Source organism: Scophthalmus maximus, chromosome 14 (assembly GCF_022379125.1).
Source record: "Scophthalmus maximus strain ysfricsl-2021 chromosome 14, ASM2237912v1, whole genome shotgun sequence".
Lineage (NCBI taxonomy): Eukaryota > Metazoa > Chordata > Actinopteri > Pleuronectiformes > Scophthalmidae > Scophthalmus > Scophthalmus maximus.
Window position 1 is genome coordinate 10,888,742 of NC_061528.1, and position 14,990 is coordinate 10,903,731.

Consider the following 14,990-nt stretch of genomic DNA (forward strand, 5'->3'; position numbering starts at 1 on the left):
GTAATTTGCTACAATCCAAACACACTCACCGCGGCCCTCCCGTCTCTTATCAGAGGCTCTCACTCCATTAGTGCCATGCCCGCGCAGGAGGGAGATCCGCGCTAATCTCCCTGTAAGAATGCAGCAGATGGGCCAGGTGGAGGGCAAGAAGGGCAGGACTAGCTAACTTTGTGCTATCTCTGACCCCCAGCACTGTGTGGTAGAGACGGCTCAGACCAGCTCTCCTCCACTCCTCTCCCTTCTGTGCTTCTCATCTCCTGTAGTCTTATCCTCCGCAGACACATACTGGCATGGAGAGAGGTCACCCATCTGCCTCAGGCATGCTGCTCTCCTCCCTCTATGGTTATTGCAGTTTAATTAAAATAAAGATGCCTTTCATTTCAAACTGACATTTACGTCATTGCATGAAGGTCCAAACATTTCCAGTCATATCTAATTCATACATTTGAAGAAGAAAAAAATTCTGCTTGAGCTTCCCACCTTTTTTTTATCTCAGACTGCTAGTTAAAGGAAACCATGTATGTATATACATATGTATATCTAGAGAGCGAGATTCTAATGTTCAGTTTTAAAACTTTTACTTACAGTCATTTTGGTGCTATTGAATTGTTTTACACCAAGAACATTCATTATTTATTATATATACTATATATATATATAAATTTGTTTATTTTTTTTTATTTTTTTTACCATTTAATAAGCACTGACAGTCGGATAAATATATGAAAAAACCCTCAAACTACAGTTCAACAGCATCACAAACAACAAAAGCTTTCAAACATCACAACATCAACTCAACATTGTGATTCTAATGAAAAATTGAAAGAATGAAAAATTACAAAAAAATGTAAAATTCACAAACTGAAAGAGATTTTGGCTTTTGCCTTCTCCCATTACTTAAACAAAATATCAATGTACATTTTTAAGTGTCTAATTAGAACAATTTTGTCAAAGTTGGCATTTATATTTTCTTGTAGGATCATGATAATGTGTGTAAAAACAGTGTTGAGGTCTTGCCATACTTTTCTACAGTATTAATGTTGTCAAGATTATAGTAACACATCTCATGTACCTCCACAAAAAGAAAGTAAAGGCCATTCACATTTAGTCAGTACAGGGAACTTTAAGGTGTTGTTCAAGAAAAAAAACACATAAAACACTAGCCATTAGAAATAATGTTCTAATAAGAAATGGACAAGAGCATCTTCACTCATGTGCCTGCTCCTTTTCCCAGACGAACTGACCTGTGATCCGAATGGAGACTTCCGCTGTGACAACCACCGCTGCATCCCGCTGAGATGGACGTGTGATGGGGACGACGACTGCGGGGACAATTCTGATGAACGCAGCTGCAGTGAGTGCTGTTCTTCATCACTGGTGAAGTGACATCGTTCAGCAGTGTGTGAGGGGTTCGGTGTTTAGGGAGCGTGAAAACCAGTGCACGTTGTTGTGTTCGAAGTGTCTTGTAGTCAGGTTTATTACAGGATTTCTGCTCAGTTTCATAAGTGTCCAAATGGAAAAGGGAGTGCTGATGACAAAGAATGGCCGCGCTATCGTTTCCTCAGACAGCAGGAAGGTTTTGTAAGAGCCTCGACACTTCTGCCGACAGCGGAGTGCTGAGAGAGGTAGTCTTATCAGCTGCTTGAGAAACAGGCTGTCTTCAGTGTGTCAGGAGGAGGGCGAGGGAGTCTGTCACCCCTTGCCCCGGAGAATTTAAACATGTCTGAATACATGCCAGTTTCTGAGGATAATGCAGCTTCTCAAAGGCGAAAAACCGTGAGTCAGGTTAAATCACGGTGGTGCCGCTCCCCTCGTGGCCGTGCTCTTGATACCAAGCGAGTTTATCTCTCGTGAACTCATGAGCTCACTGCAGAGTAACGGCGGCACATGCTGCTCGGGTCAGTGTGGGTGTGTGAAATGTCAAAACACGTAAGAAAATAATACGGCAAATCCTTGATTTATTTTTAGAAGTTTGAGAAAAATAATGACAAGGTTCGTCAGTCTAAGAAGAAAGACTTCAGGCTTTAGGTGTCCATCTGACTAATGTTTCTAATATGCACATTGAACAACAACATAATGAATATCTACATTTGCTCGATTCTACGCTGAAAATGTCTGTTTTGGCGTTTCTCTCCCTCAGCTCCACGCACGTGCACGGAGAGCGAGTTTCGCTGTGGTAATCTGCGCTGCATTCCCGACCGTTGGGTCTGTGACCATGACAACGACTGTGAGGACAACTCGGATGAAAGGGACTGTGGTAAGTGGAGGTTCTTTGTTTTGGTTCGGGGCCTGGCTGTTTGTCAGTAACAGAGTGCGGCAGTGAACAAAGAGCCAATAAAACCTCCGAGTTTTGAAGGATAGCACAGACAGACGGGACCACCAAAGAGTCATTTATTCGAATAGTTTCTTCACACCAGCACAGCTGAAGGATTTCCTTCACATAGTGCTGGTCGAGTGAAGTGTTATTCTAGAGGACATACAGGAAATAATAGAGTATTTCCAAAGCATGAATAAAGGCTAAATTCCGAGAATTTTTGGTGCCGTGAGACTTTCACAACTCTTTTGTACAATTTGCAAAATGTTTCTTTATTGTAATTACAAAGACAAATCTAGTGCTTCCCTCTTGCCTGAGTACAGTTTCCTTCATCTGAAGAAATGTTTAGATGTGTGCTGGTCTGGCTGTGTTGCAGAGTTGCGGACCTGTCATCCAGGCTTCTTCCAGTGTGGTAGCGGACACTGTATCGCCGAGCGGTTTAAGTGTGACGGCAACGCAGACTGTCTGGACTACACGGATGAGACATCATGTCGTGAGTGTCGCGCATCGCATGGTTTTCTTTGTGTGCTCTTTATCCCACAAAAAATGTCACATACGTGAATACATACATGTACTGTTGATAATCCTTAGGTAGTGCTGGTTTCATTTCACTTGAGGAGCGTGTTGGTTTTCAGGTGTACAAGTCACATTGACCGAATGGCTCTGACTTTCAGCGACCCGCTTTCCCAATGGCACATACTGTCCCCCATTCCTGTTTGAGTGCAAGAACCATGTGTGTGTCCAGCCCCAGTGGAAATGTGATGGAGACAATGACTGTGGAGACAGTTCAGATGAGGAGCTGCATCTCTGCTGTAAGTCAACACAAACGCTCACAAGTGCAACTAAGCTTGTTAAACCCAGAATCACATAAAACATCATATGAACTCACTAGTTATGAGTTATTGTGTTGCTGTAAGGTTTTCTTGAGACCTGCTGTTTCTGTTCATCCGCAGTGGACATCCAGTGCGAGACTCCGTTCCGTTTCCGCTGTGAAAACAATCGCTGCATCTACAGCCACGAGCTGTGTAACTCTGTCGATGACTGTGGTGACGGCTCCGATGAGAAACAGGAAAACTGTACGTGTGATGCTTTTTGTAATATATACATTCATCTACTCAGACTATTGTGACCCTAATATGATTCAATTCATCTACAGATTTTATTGAATTGATCTGTTTCTCACTGTCTAGGCCAAAGCCCCACACATGGGCCCTGTACAGATGATGAGTACAAATGCAGTAATGGACAGTGCATCCCTCTGCAGTATGCCTGTGATGATTACGATGACTGTGGAGACCAGTCAGATGAGCTCGGCTGCCGTAAGTAATAGTAACTGAATCACAAAAATTGAATTACAAAAATAAATTATATTTTCTTATATATCCAAAATCTGTTAAATTTACTGTACTAAAGATTCTGTTAAATAAAACCTGGTCAATAAAAGTACAGTTTGAGGTGGAAATCTGTAGAATTATTAAGACAAGATACCGCTTTACTGTTTTGGTGCTGGTTTACTGTACTACATTTTATTTTGAGGTTGAGCATTATTTTAAATTATGTATTTATTTCTGGAAAGAAGTTACTATTTATTCAGCCAAATTTAGTTAGATTCATTCAGTACCCACATGATCGCAGTGCATTGAACAATCTTGGCTATTTTTTTACTGCAAATTCAACTCGACTCTACAAGACTGGCTGAAAAAATGTAACTGCAGGATAAAAGTTGAACATACTTTAAGGACTAAACGATTCCCTAATTGAAGTGTGTCTTATTTGCTGTTGTCAGACCATGGCAGTGGGCACATGTGCAGTGACAACATCTGTGAACACAACTGTACCGACCTGACAGAAGGAGGCGTCCTCTGCTCCTGCAGGCCTGGCTTCAAGCCCAGAACGACAGAGAAACACACCTGTGAAGGTAAACGACACACGTACGCACTGATACAGTGCAGTTAATTTTCTGCATTCACCTAATGTTTATTCTTTTATTCTTTTCTTTTGCTTTTGGGAATAGATGTGAATGAGTGTGAAGTGTATGGGACGTGTCCTCAGGAGTGCAAGAACACTAAGGGCAGCTATGAGTGCTTTTGTGCTGAAGGCTTTCAGTCGTTCGGGGAGCCGCATGGGTCAGAATGTGCTGCCCAGGGTAAGAGCTTGGTCTTTACACAAAGAAGAACAGTCTTTATTTCTCATAAAAGCCAAACCCTGACATTGAAATTGATAACAACTTCTACCACACCGGAATTCCTGTACAGGAAACCCACCAGTGCTGCTCTTGCCAGACAACGTGCGTATCCGTCGTTTCAACCTGTCGTCCGAGGAGTATTCAGACTATGTGGACAATGCTGAGCACATCCAAGCCTTGGACTACCTGTGGGATCCAGAGGGACAGAGCCTCAGTAAGACTACTACTGCTAAAACCACTTTTAATGTTGTGTGGTCACAGTTGAAACTATAAGAACAGTGATATCTGTATGTTTTTATCTGATAACCGTATCCCCTGATGTGCTGCAGGTGTTGTGTACTGGACAGTTCTGGGTCGAGGATCTCAGTTTGGCTCTATCAAACGGGCCTATATGACCACATTCAACGATCGCGGTAACAACCCAGTGAGAGAAGTGGATCTGAACCTGAGATACATTGCTAACCCTGACGGCCTTGCTGTGGACTGGGTTGGCGGGTAATTCACCGGGATTGAGTTCTCCACTTTTGTTGAGGCCGCTGTAAGTTGCATTCAGCTTCTCAATGGGTTCTCATCACCTTTTACAGACACATTTACTGGACAGATTCAGGGACCAATCGAATCGAAGTGGCAAAGCTGGATGGGCGGTACAGGAAGTGGTTGATCCACACTGACCTCGACCAGCCTGCTGCTATTGTTGTTAATCCATCACTCGGGTAGGAGGCTGTTGAGCTTTTAGTGTTTTAAAGAATATCACTTGCATTCTGAAATCCTTTGTGCAGCATAAAGAGGCTTTATGTCTATTTCTGTTTGGCAGAATGATGTACTGGACAGACTGGGGCAGGAAGCCCAGAATAGAATCAGCGTGGATGGACGGTAAGAACAGACAAGTCCTGGTGAAGGAAGAGGACCTCGGCTGGCCCACTGGACTGGCTCTGGATTATTTGAATGGAGACAGGATCTACTGGTGTGACTCCAAAGAAAACATTATCGAGTCCATGAAGCCTGATGGCACAGACAGGAAGATCATCATATCCGGAGGTGAGAGCACCAAGGGCAGCGTGGGCACTGATATCTTCAGTATTTTCACTCAAATCCCAGTGAAGACTGAGAGTGATGTGCGTTAAAAAGAGTTGTGTTTTCTCTGTCTCAGACATCGGACATCCCTACAGTCTGGATGTCTTTGAAGGTCACGTGTACTGGACGACAAAGGAGAAAGGGGAAGTGTGGAGGACTAACAAGTTTGGGAAAGGAAGTAAAGTCAAAGTCCTGACCATCAACCCCTGGCTGACTCAAGTCCGCATTTACCAGGAGCACCGACACAACCGGTCAGGTCAGAAATTATATGAATTCACAGAGAGAAACCAACATTTCAAAAAAGTAACAGGCAGAGGGAGCAGCGTACGTCGTCTTAACATCCTAACAGCTCTGTTGGATAGTTCAGTGCAGACTTTGAAAACTGATGATTAAAAAACATCCTGGAAAACACAGAGCAGAGCTGTTTACATAAACTGATTCTCTTAACAGTCAGAGTGTGAAGGTGAGCTGTAATAAAGATTTGCCGACGTCTCAACACGTTGTCTCACAGTGTTGTTCCGTCTGTTCTGTCCTCTTCAGTGCCGAACCCTTGTAAGAACGTGTGCAGTCACCTCTGCCTCCTCCGGCCAGGCGGGTACACCTGCGCCTGCCCGCAGGGCTCCTCTCAGGTGGAGTTTGACTCCAACGAATGTGATGCAGGTAAACAACAACAACAACGACTGCCTGGCTGCATGTACAGTCTTGTCTTAGCCGTTGTGTTGCGTAATCATTTTACATTCATCAGTAAATTCTCTGCTTGTGCCTGGCTGCCGCTCCCGTGTTGTTTTTGTGAAATTGTGATGTTGTGATGTTTTGGTTTTTATATATCCTGTGTGTACCCGGCATTTGCTCTTGCAGCCATTGAGGCACCTGTTGCAATGCCCCTTGCATGTAGATGCATGAATGGTGGAACCTGCTACACTGATGAAGGCGGTCTGCCCAAGTGCAAGTGAGTGTGTACGCAGGTGCCATTTGTTGATTGTCCATCAGTCATACCCCCTAATGTCTGACATAATGCATATATTCCATCTTTTACAAACATGTTTTAATATGCTGTTTTTCCATGCAAGTTGTCCCAGTATTAAAGATTTCTCATGGCTGTATTGTTCAGGTGTCCGTACGGTTATATTGGCAGCTTCTGTGAGATGGGGAACTCGAGGGGCGCTCCAGCAGGAACAGGTGATGTGCTCCCCTTCTGTCCTTTTATTAACTTTTTTTACTTCAGTTTATGAATCACCACCAACTTCTTAGTACTCTGCATGTTTTTGTTTTGTTGTGAACACGTCCCTCCCCTGCTGCACTCTTCGTATGGGAACGGCAAACTGAAAATTGTGATGAGTTACACTTTTTGTGTAAACTAAACTCAAGTCCTTGACACGAGCGCTGGCTGTCCCGTGGGAGCTGCTACGCAGTAACAGTCATCATATTTTGGCTTTACTGAAGCAGAGCCAGGCCAAAGGTGATGAAGTCACACTTCTTGCGGCTGCACAGGGCAACAAAATAGATTAGAAAACAGCCCCGATCAGCAACTAATGAAGATGTTGACCGGACAAAAATCACACTTTTGCTTAATAAATAACCAAGTTGTTGTGACAGTTGATCACTGTTCAACTTGAGCAAAACAACAGGTCTTCCAGAAGTCACGAGCAGTAATGGACTAGTCAGCAAAATATTATTAGGAATATTTATGATAAGCACTTTGTTGTGACAGTTTCATGTCCACACATCTGAATATTTTCCACTATGTCTGCGTATAGCTGTGGCTGTTTTACTGGCCGTCATCATCATCCTGATCACCGGAGCTTTAGCTGTCGGGGTTTTCCTCAACTACAAACGAACAGGATCCTTCATCCCCTCCATGCCCAAACTACCCAGGTATCTCCCCTCAGGTTTTTGGTTCTGTCATTTCCATCCGCTGCATGTTTTCATGAACTAAAGCTGTACTGGAGCTCACAGTAGAGCTATGTTTTTGTTTTTTTGCCCAGCCTCAGTAGCCTGGTGAAGTCCAGTGACACTGGGAATGGGGTGACGTTTCGGTCGGGTGATAACGTCGATCTCGGCCCATCACACATTGGAGTGTCATTCATTGACACGGCCATGCAGATGGTGAGTCCAGGGAGGATCCTCATTAGCAGTTAATAATCTCCCAAGTCACTAAAATGTACTATCAGCCATTTAAACGCAATAACAAGTGCTCTATGTGGCTTACATTGACAACTTTTGTTCTAGCATTCCTTTGAGAACTGCTTTTTTCAGCATCAACTGAGAAAGATTATCAAATGAATAGTGTGACTTTTAAGGTTTGATATTTAAGCAATAAGTAAGATTATCGATTTAATTTCCCATAGGATGATAACTTTGCCATGGATGCTGGGAGGCAGCCAGTCACATTTGAGAACCCATTATACGCCACCGCTCCCGCAGTGTCTGGTGATCCTGCTGTCATTCATGCCACACAGGTACTGTGTAGTAGTACAGGAGGTGATGGGACTATTAGTTTTGCAAGTTACAAAACGACAAAAGAAATTTCAGCACACATGGACATGACAAAATCATTTGTGGTCAAAATAATGTTTTGGGGAAAAAAAGAATTGGGATCATTGCAGTTTTTTTTTAGTAATCGTTAACCAGCACCTACCAAGACAAATTAATATTAATTATCTTAAGCCAGTTAGCTCAGTTGTCATGGCAGTAGATGGTTATAAGTGGTATAACAGCCTTGTATTTTTAACCAGGTGACTGTTAATGTGAGCGGTGAACAGCTGCAGAACAACTTTGTGAACCCGGCGTATCACGGAGATCAGAGTGTGGGCGTTGTGAACACAACTACTCTCAGCACCAAACCTCTTCAGGTGAGTCTCTTGTGAACCGTCTGCCCACTCAACTATACAGCTGTTTTCAGACATGTCTGGAAAAATTGGGTCCGGACATTTTCCAGAGTTTGCCTTTCAAATATGACGAACACAACAGGAGTTGGTCCAAGTCAGATGCTTTCACACTAACAGGAAAATATCCAGAACATTCTGTGGCCTCTGGTCGGAGCATTGAGGGAGGCAGCACACGACGACCATTTCACTGCTGAAAGCAGTTGTTTAGTTTACAGTCATCAACACATCCACTCGCTTGCTGGGAATTTTCCTAGAGATTTTCCAAGCACATGGGCTGACTCGGGACATTTTCCATAAATTTTACAAGGGCGCTGGCGGGAAAAGTCTGGACTTCAAGTGAATTTCTGAAAGCAACTTATATTAATTATATTATTCAAGTGTGATGTCAACTCGTTGTTTGTGATTGTTTGCAGGAGTCAAAGTGGAGCTTATTCAAACGAAAATTAAAGCCAAGCACCACATTTGAAAACCCCTCGTACTCAGAGGTGAATTTGGACACAATTAATATTTTTCAGTTTCAAAACAAAAAATTTGAGGCTTTTTAAAAGATTCATGTTTACCGTCTGCATTGCTTTGCAGATGAAGGATGAGAAGCCCGTAGACAGCAGTGGGGACTTTCCTGCGCCTGAGCCCTCTCCATTCGCCCCCCCCGCCAAACCTCCGAAGAGGGATCGTCCCAGCACCTTTTCGCCAACCGAGGACAGTTTCAAAGACACGGCCAACCTCGTTAAAGAGGACAGCGACGTATAACCCCTCTCTCACAGGCGGGAATAGAAAAGAAGAAACACACTTTGCACAGAATTTATTTTTTTATGCAGCCTGTGTCTAATTGTTTTAGAAAAGAGAAATACATTTCTACACAATGAAGAAAAAAAAAAAAGTCTTGCGACTATGCCTTCTGACATTCCTTATGCCAATTCTTGTGTTAATGTCCTTTTCTTCACTCTGATGTACAATATCTTTTGCACTGACGCTGCTGATAGAAATGTTAATAAATATGTTGTATATTTGTAAATTTGAACAGTAAGATTTTGTTAGAAAATATCTTTGAAATAGATCCCACAAATAGCCCGTTATAAACACAATAACACGTATAAAGGTTTAGCAGCATTCTGAATGTACAGTACTTTCTTGATCAAAGATTTTTTGAGAAATTTGTTGATGACATTTTTGCCACTGAACAAAACTGAAGATGTATTTATTTCATCTTTCATGTTTATATACCTCATTTCAGGGCTGGAAATTAAAGCAAACCCATATGTTGATTTTAACTCGTGCTCTAGTATAAAAAGACACACGAGCTAAAATACTTCATATTTAACATACCTAATCTCGACCTACATTTCCTGACTTCATGACTTTGAATCGACATGATCTGTTTTTTTGTTTTTTTGAAGTAATGATATTGGAATAATGGCCAAAATTGTTTGGGACAATACTTGAACACGCCCTTGTCTGTTGCATGGAAATTAATTTATGTAGTTGATTATCTTGAAGAGTGACACACGACCTGAGCATGCGGCTGTAGAGAGTCATTTTATTAATGTGGTGAATAAATTCTTTACAGAATGATCTATTTTATATCTTAATGAGGACGAATAAAAACTATCTGTGATCATGGAGAAACGTGCCCATGTGGTTTCCATACTGCTGCTGAGACATGAATGAATAAAATTCCTATTTTGTAACAGAGCCCGGACAGTTTTTTTCCCCTGGTCATTGTCATAATGTTTATTTTCTCATTTTCCTACATGCGTTCATCTTTAGGTGAAGGAAGAAGCAAGTTGGTGACAAAGTCTTGAAAGAATGAAGGGAGATAGGAAAGAGGAATCCAAAACAGCTTGGCGTCCCAGCCTGCACTGTAACGTGTGCGAGGGAAACAGGCCGTCAGCGCGTGCTCCATACACCAGGTCACCTTGGAGAGGTCTGGACTGCACAGTATGCCAAGAGAGAAGTTCTGAGCCTTCACATCTGATGGTGGAAAAATAAAGTGAGAGGGATTATTTAGAATATTGATTATTAGACACTTGCTGATTGATATTAACCTGACTTCCACTTACAGTTGTCAATGTATGTGTGTCCATATGAGGCTTTAACTTCTTGTGGGAGGCGAGCCCACAGCCTCCTCAGGTCGGCTTCAATAAGATCCCGCTGGGTAACAGCCGTCTTGAAGAAACCAGGCTCGATGATACTCACTTTGATGCCGAAGTGCACCATGTTCCTCCTGGGCAGGAGAAGCAGACAACAATGCTTCTGTAACTGGAACAAGAACACTTTTTCTTTCAAACTTCTGTCAACATTTTTCCTTTAAAAGTAGGTTTACGTCTGGTAGTTTACTTCAGTAAACTTGGCACATACTTTAATTGAGTATTTAAATTTTGTGTTACTTCATGATTCATCATTTTACTCATTGTTCTCCAATGCAATCATTTGACAGCTGCAGTAGACGGCTTCTTCTCCCGATAAAGATTTTACATAGAACATTTGATAATTTCAAAAAATTGCACAATTAAGATTTGAGTTTTTGGCTCAAAATACTTATTTATCCTCTGGACTTCCTCAAAATGTTTCATTGCAGTAACTGTTTGTGTCTAAAAATATATATATATATATATATATATATATATATATATATATATATATATATATATATATATATATATATATATATATATATATATATATATATATATATATATATATATATATATATATATATATTTAAGATAAACAGAAAAGTCAGAAAAATGATTAACATTTGTTCTGCAGACCACCTACCTAACTGTATATTAAGTATATAAATGGCTTGTCTGCTGAGAGTGTTGATGAGTTGTTGAAAAGTACACTTGTCTACTTTCCCATATTTATAATTACTGACAACTCTCTATAAGCCAAATTTCACCTTGGGAACACTTCTGCTTTACCCTACTCTAAAGGAACTGCTGGTTCCTTTTGTTTCTACAACCGCAGTGGAGGATGTGTAATAAATCGGTTGTGCGTCCCTCTGTACCTGAGGCTGTCAGAGAAGGCTTCCACTCCATATTTGGACAGGCAGTATCCTCCACCAGTGAGAGACAGTCTGCCCAGAATACTGGCCACATTCACCACCCGGCCCTGGGCCTTCTTCAGCAGGGGCAGAGTCTGGAGGGTCACCTCAATGACTCCCATCAGGTTCACATCCAAGACCTTGGTGAAATCATTCACATCCATCCACTCCGTTGGGCCGATGGGTGTGGACCTGCCAGCATTGTTCACCAGCCCCCACAGACCTGCAGAAGGTCACCAGTGACAGCGGTTACCAACTTTCTCATCTTTATTTCTCTTTTGTAAATAGGTAGCAAATGAATGTTACATTTTGTTATCTTCAGAATCTATCACAAATGTCATGGCAGTTAGAAATTGCTCTGACTCATCAATATACAACATCAGGCATGAGCTACAACCATTTAAAGTACCTCACCTTTATGTTTGTGTGTGTGTGTGTGTGTGACACAGGAATCTTTGAGAATGTATAACCAGCGATTTTACTGTGTTAGTTTCTCATATTTAATACATTAAGTGAAGCCTCACTCCCTCTTTGAACTCAGATCTACTTCTTTAAAATGTAGACCAGAGGGAAATTTTATGAATCCGTAATGCAGATTTATGTCTGAAGAAGCTTTAGTGTTTCTCGCAGTTAAAATGCTATCAGCAGGAGAATGATGAGTTGATGATGGGGTGGTCCAAGTTGCCTTATCTCCCCCAGTGCCTCACTCGGACTGGCACCCTATCTGTGTGTGTGTGTGTGTGTGTGTGTGTGTGTGTGTGTGTGTGTGTGTGTGTGTGTGTGTGTGTGTGTGTGTGTGTGTGTGTGTGTGTGTGTGTGCACCTCTGCTGTCCACCCGGCTCACCTCGCTCTCCGACCTCTCTGCTCACAAACTCCACCGCCCTCCTGATGCTCTCGCTGTCTGTCACATTCAGCAGGAGGGTCTTCAGCCTGGGGGACGCCAACGCAGACAAATCTGCTGCACCTTTCTCTGTGAGACACGCAGCTATGACGTGGAAACCCTTTCCATCCAGTTGTCTGGCCACCAGATTCCCGAAGCCGCTGTCACAGCCTGTGATGAACACATGCTTCTGGCTGAAGCCACCCACCTTGTGGGAATCTCTTATGTACCAGCTGATGGCAGTGAGGGCGACCAGAAGTACAGCAGAGGTTAAGACCAGATGTGACAGGATCACCTAAAAACACACAAATTCATTCTTTTAATCCACAATCCTTTTGTAAATCTTCTTTTCTGCAAAGATGGTATAGAGAAATCAACTGACCTCGAACAAATACGTTGTTAAATTGACAGCTGACACCTGAATGGAGAAAAGACGAGTTCCTTCAGTTCAAAACATTAAAGCTCACACACACCAAAAAACAACAAAGATTAACATATAAATACCCAAAGTGCCTCTCTTTGGCTACAACATGATCAACTGTATATCAACATTATTAACCAATAGCGTTCACTGCTGTACAGTCCCTCCTCACTAACCATGATCTGTTTTGTAAATGAGCAGCAGGGAACTGCAGCGTTAACACAGACCATCAGAGGAAATGACAGATAAATGCATTAATATTATTCATATTAATCCATGAAATGAGGAATAACAATGTGTAACTCATCCTTTTATATTAAACTGACAAGCGATGATAAGAAATTAAATAAATGTTGCTGTCTACAACACAAACCAAACCACACTTACTTCCACTGCACTGGGTCTCAGCGGTGGAAATCTCAAAACTTGGTGAACTGAACCTTTAATGCATTCATTTTCCACTTGGCCACCAGATGGCATTAGATTTCATTAAATTTGTGCAATAACCAGTTGGATTTGTTTACAAGGCCTCTGTTCCTTATTTTGTGTTGAATAAATACAAACAACAAGTTCATATTCATATGCCAGATATTTGGATGCTTCCGATGAGCATCAAGCCAAAGTTGATACTGATTAAAAAGTTTTAACATATAATAATAATGATGATAATAAAAATAATGCATTCATACCATGCTTACAGACTTGAGTTGTGGCAGTCCTCCTGATCCAGATAATGAGATCACTGAATGGAGTGAAGTTCTTTTCTCAGTCAACACTGGACGCTCTGCATGAACTTATCCTTAAGTTTCTGTGGACTGACTTTAATGCGTCTGCAAAGTCAAGGTCCACACTGGATGTAACTGTTTCACCAGCACAGGATTGTGTAATAGACTACTCCAGATTTCATGACCCCAGGATTTGATAACTGCATTCCCCTCTATCTCAAATGGTTTACAATCAAACGAGCAGGTTTACACAGAAGCAGAGGAGCCAAAGTCCTGTGGGCAGACACGTGTTTTAGAGCGGTGATTCTCAACCTGGGGGTCCTGTCCCTCTCAGGGGTCGCCAGATCACTTCTGGGGGTTGCCAGATGGTTGTGGAGAAGAAAAAAAAAACATACATATATATATATTCAAGATGAAATGAAAAACGCTATTTTGGAATATAAATTACAGGACCTATTTTAGAATTGATGTTTATTGAGTCCGAATTGAGTCCGTTTATGAGTGTGCACATTTTTACTTAATGAAATTGACTTCATGCATCACCAAGTCAACTCATTGATTTATTGGAAGTCCCTTTGGACTAAAGTGTCAGCTAAATGAATGCAATCTGTTTAATAATGAAAAGTGCTCTATAAATGAAATGTATTATCATTATTATTATTGGAAAAGATTTGTGTTGGCTGATTTCAAGATGATTTTACAAACTTAATTCAACATTAAAAATCTGCCGAGGTTACTGATGATTGGACAAATGCGGATATGGCACAATGTGCGCTCATGTACGTTTGGAACCCTTGGTACCCCATATTGAGCAAAATAGATTAACACAGTTCAATATTGTTTTGAAACATATCCTGTGTGATTTGTAATGATTGGGCATAGAATTTCAGATTTTAGTCTGATATGTGTTATGGTATGCACATTTATTGCATTTGTGGCACTCCTTAGTTGGAGACTTGAATACAACTTTTAAGGTTAAGTTGGAGATACTTATGTGGACACATCCTCCAAGTTTTGTGTTTATTGGCAAAATAGTTGCAGACTTTAGTTCATATATTTGCTGAGCAACACCCTTTTGAGGTAAATTGCTCAAAAGGTTAATATCTTGGTATCTTGATGAGCTTTGTTAAGCTTGGTCCAATAAGGATCCACAGCCAATTTGAAATTTGTAGCTGTAGGATCTATTGTTTAAAGAAGTTAAAAATGTGTTACTGCATTTGTTTATGGTTCAAGTGACCATTTCATATACCAGAGTATATTGAGTTGTAGATGTGGGTCAAAGGTTTTGGCGAGTGCAGGAATTTAAATAAGAGAAGCAAATGCTATTTTCTGTGGTAAATAAAAAGACATTAACTGAGATGTATAATACCGTATTATATTTTTAATCAATAGAGCAGGAATGACAGCGTCTGGAGTCAACTCAGAAACATGAGGAACAGCCAGAGAGACGAGACCTG

The 14,990-nt window shown here is 41.5% G+C and overlaps 2 protein-coding genes across 2 annotated transcripts in view; one reads left to right on the forward strand and one right to left on the reverse strand.

Annotated features, from left to right (window-relative positions):
- Positions 1-10,153, forward strand: part of lrp2a (low density lipoprotein receptor-related protein 2a) — a 44,655-nt gene extending 34,502 nt beyond the window's left edge. Inside the window, exons 57-78 of the mRNA XM_035603985.2 lie at positions 1,235-1,354; positions 2,141-2,257; positions 2,691-2,807; positions 2,989-3,126; positions 3,268-3,390; positions 3,505-3,633; positions 4,101-4,232; positions 4,329-4,460; positions 4,570-4,713; positions 4,829-4,994; positions 5,084-5,212; positions 5,314-5,537; positions 5,650-5,829; positions 6,114-6,233; positions 6,432-6,522; positions 6,685-6,752; positions 7,331-7,448; positions 7,559-7,679; positions 7,922-8,032; positions 8,309-8,425; positions 8,875-8,946; positions 9,041-10,153. Coding sequence (XP_035459878.2) covers positions 1,235-1,354; positions 2,141-2,257; positions 2,691-2,807; positions 2,989-3,126; positions 3,268-3,390; positions 3,505-3,633; positions 4,101-4,232; positions 4,329-4,460; positions 4,570-4,713; positions 4,829-4,994; positions 5,084-5,212; positions 5,314-5,537; positions 5,650-5,829; positions 6,114-6,233; positions 6,432-6,522; positions 6,685-6,752; positions 7,331-7,448; positions 7,559-7,679; positions 7,922-8,032; positions 8,309-8,425; positions 8,875-8,946; positions 9,041-9,211 — 2,840 coding nt within the window. The 3' untranslated portion in view covers positions 9,212-10,153. The remainder of the gene's footprint in view (positions 1-1,234; positions 1,355-2,140; positions 2,258-2,690; positions 2,808-2,988; positions 3,127-3,267; positions 3,391-3,504; positions 3,634-4,100; positions 4,233-4,328; positions 4,461-4,569; positions 4,714-4,828; positions 4,995-5,083; positions 5,213-5,313; positions 5,538-5,649; positions 5,830-6,113; positions 6,234-6,431; positions 6,523-6,684; positions 6,753-7,330; positions 7,449-7,558; positions 7,680-7,921; positions 8,033-8,308; positions 8,426-8,874; positions 8,947-9,040) is intronic.
- rdh1 (retinol dehydrogenase 1) lies at positions 9,982-13,725 on the reverse strand. Its single transcript, XM_035603986.2, has 6 exons — positions 13,498-13,725; positions 12,770-12,805; positions 12,352-12,682; positions 11,472-11,730; positions 10,522-10,685; positions 9,982-10,432 (listed from the first exon to the last, which is right to left on the reverse strand). The coding sequence occupies exons 1-6, from the start codon at positions 13,498-13,500 to the stop codon at positions 10,209-10,211; spliced, it is 1,017 nt and encodes a 338-aa protein (XP_035459879.1). The 5' UTR covers positions 13,501-13,725; the 3' UTR covers positions 9,982-10,208.
- Between the last annotated feature and the right edge of the window lie 1,265 nt (positions 13,726-14,990).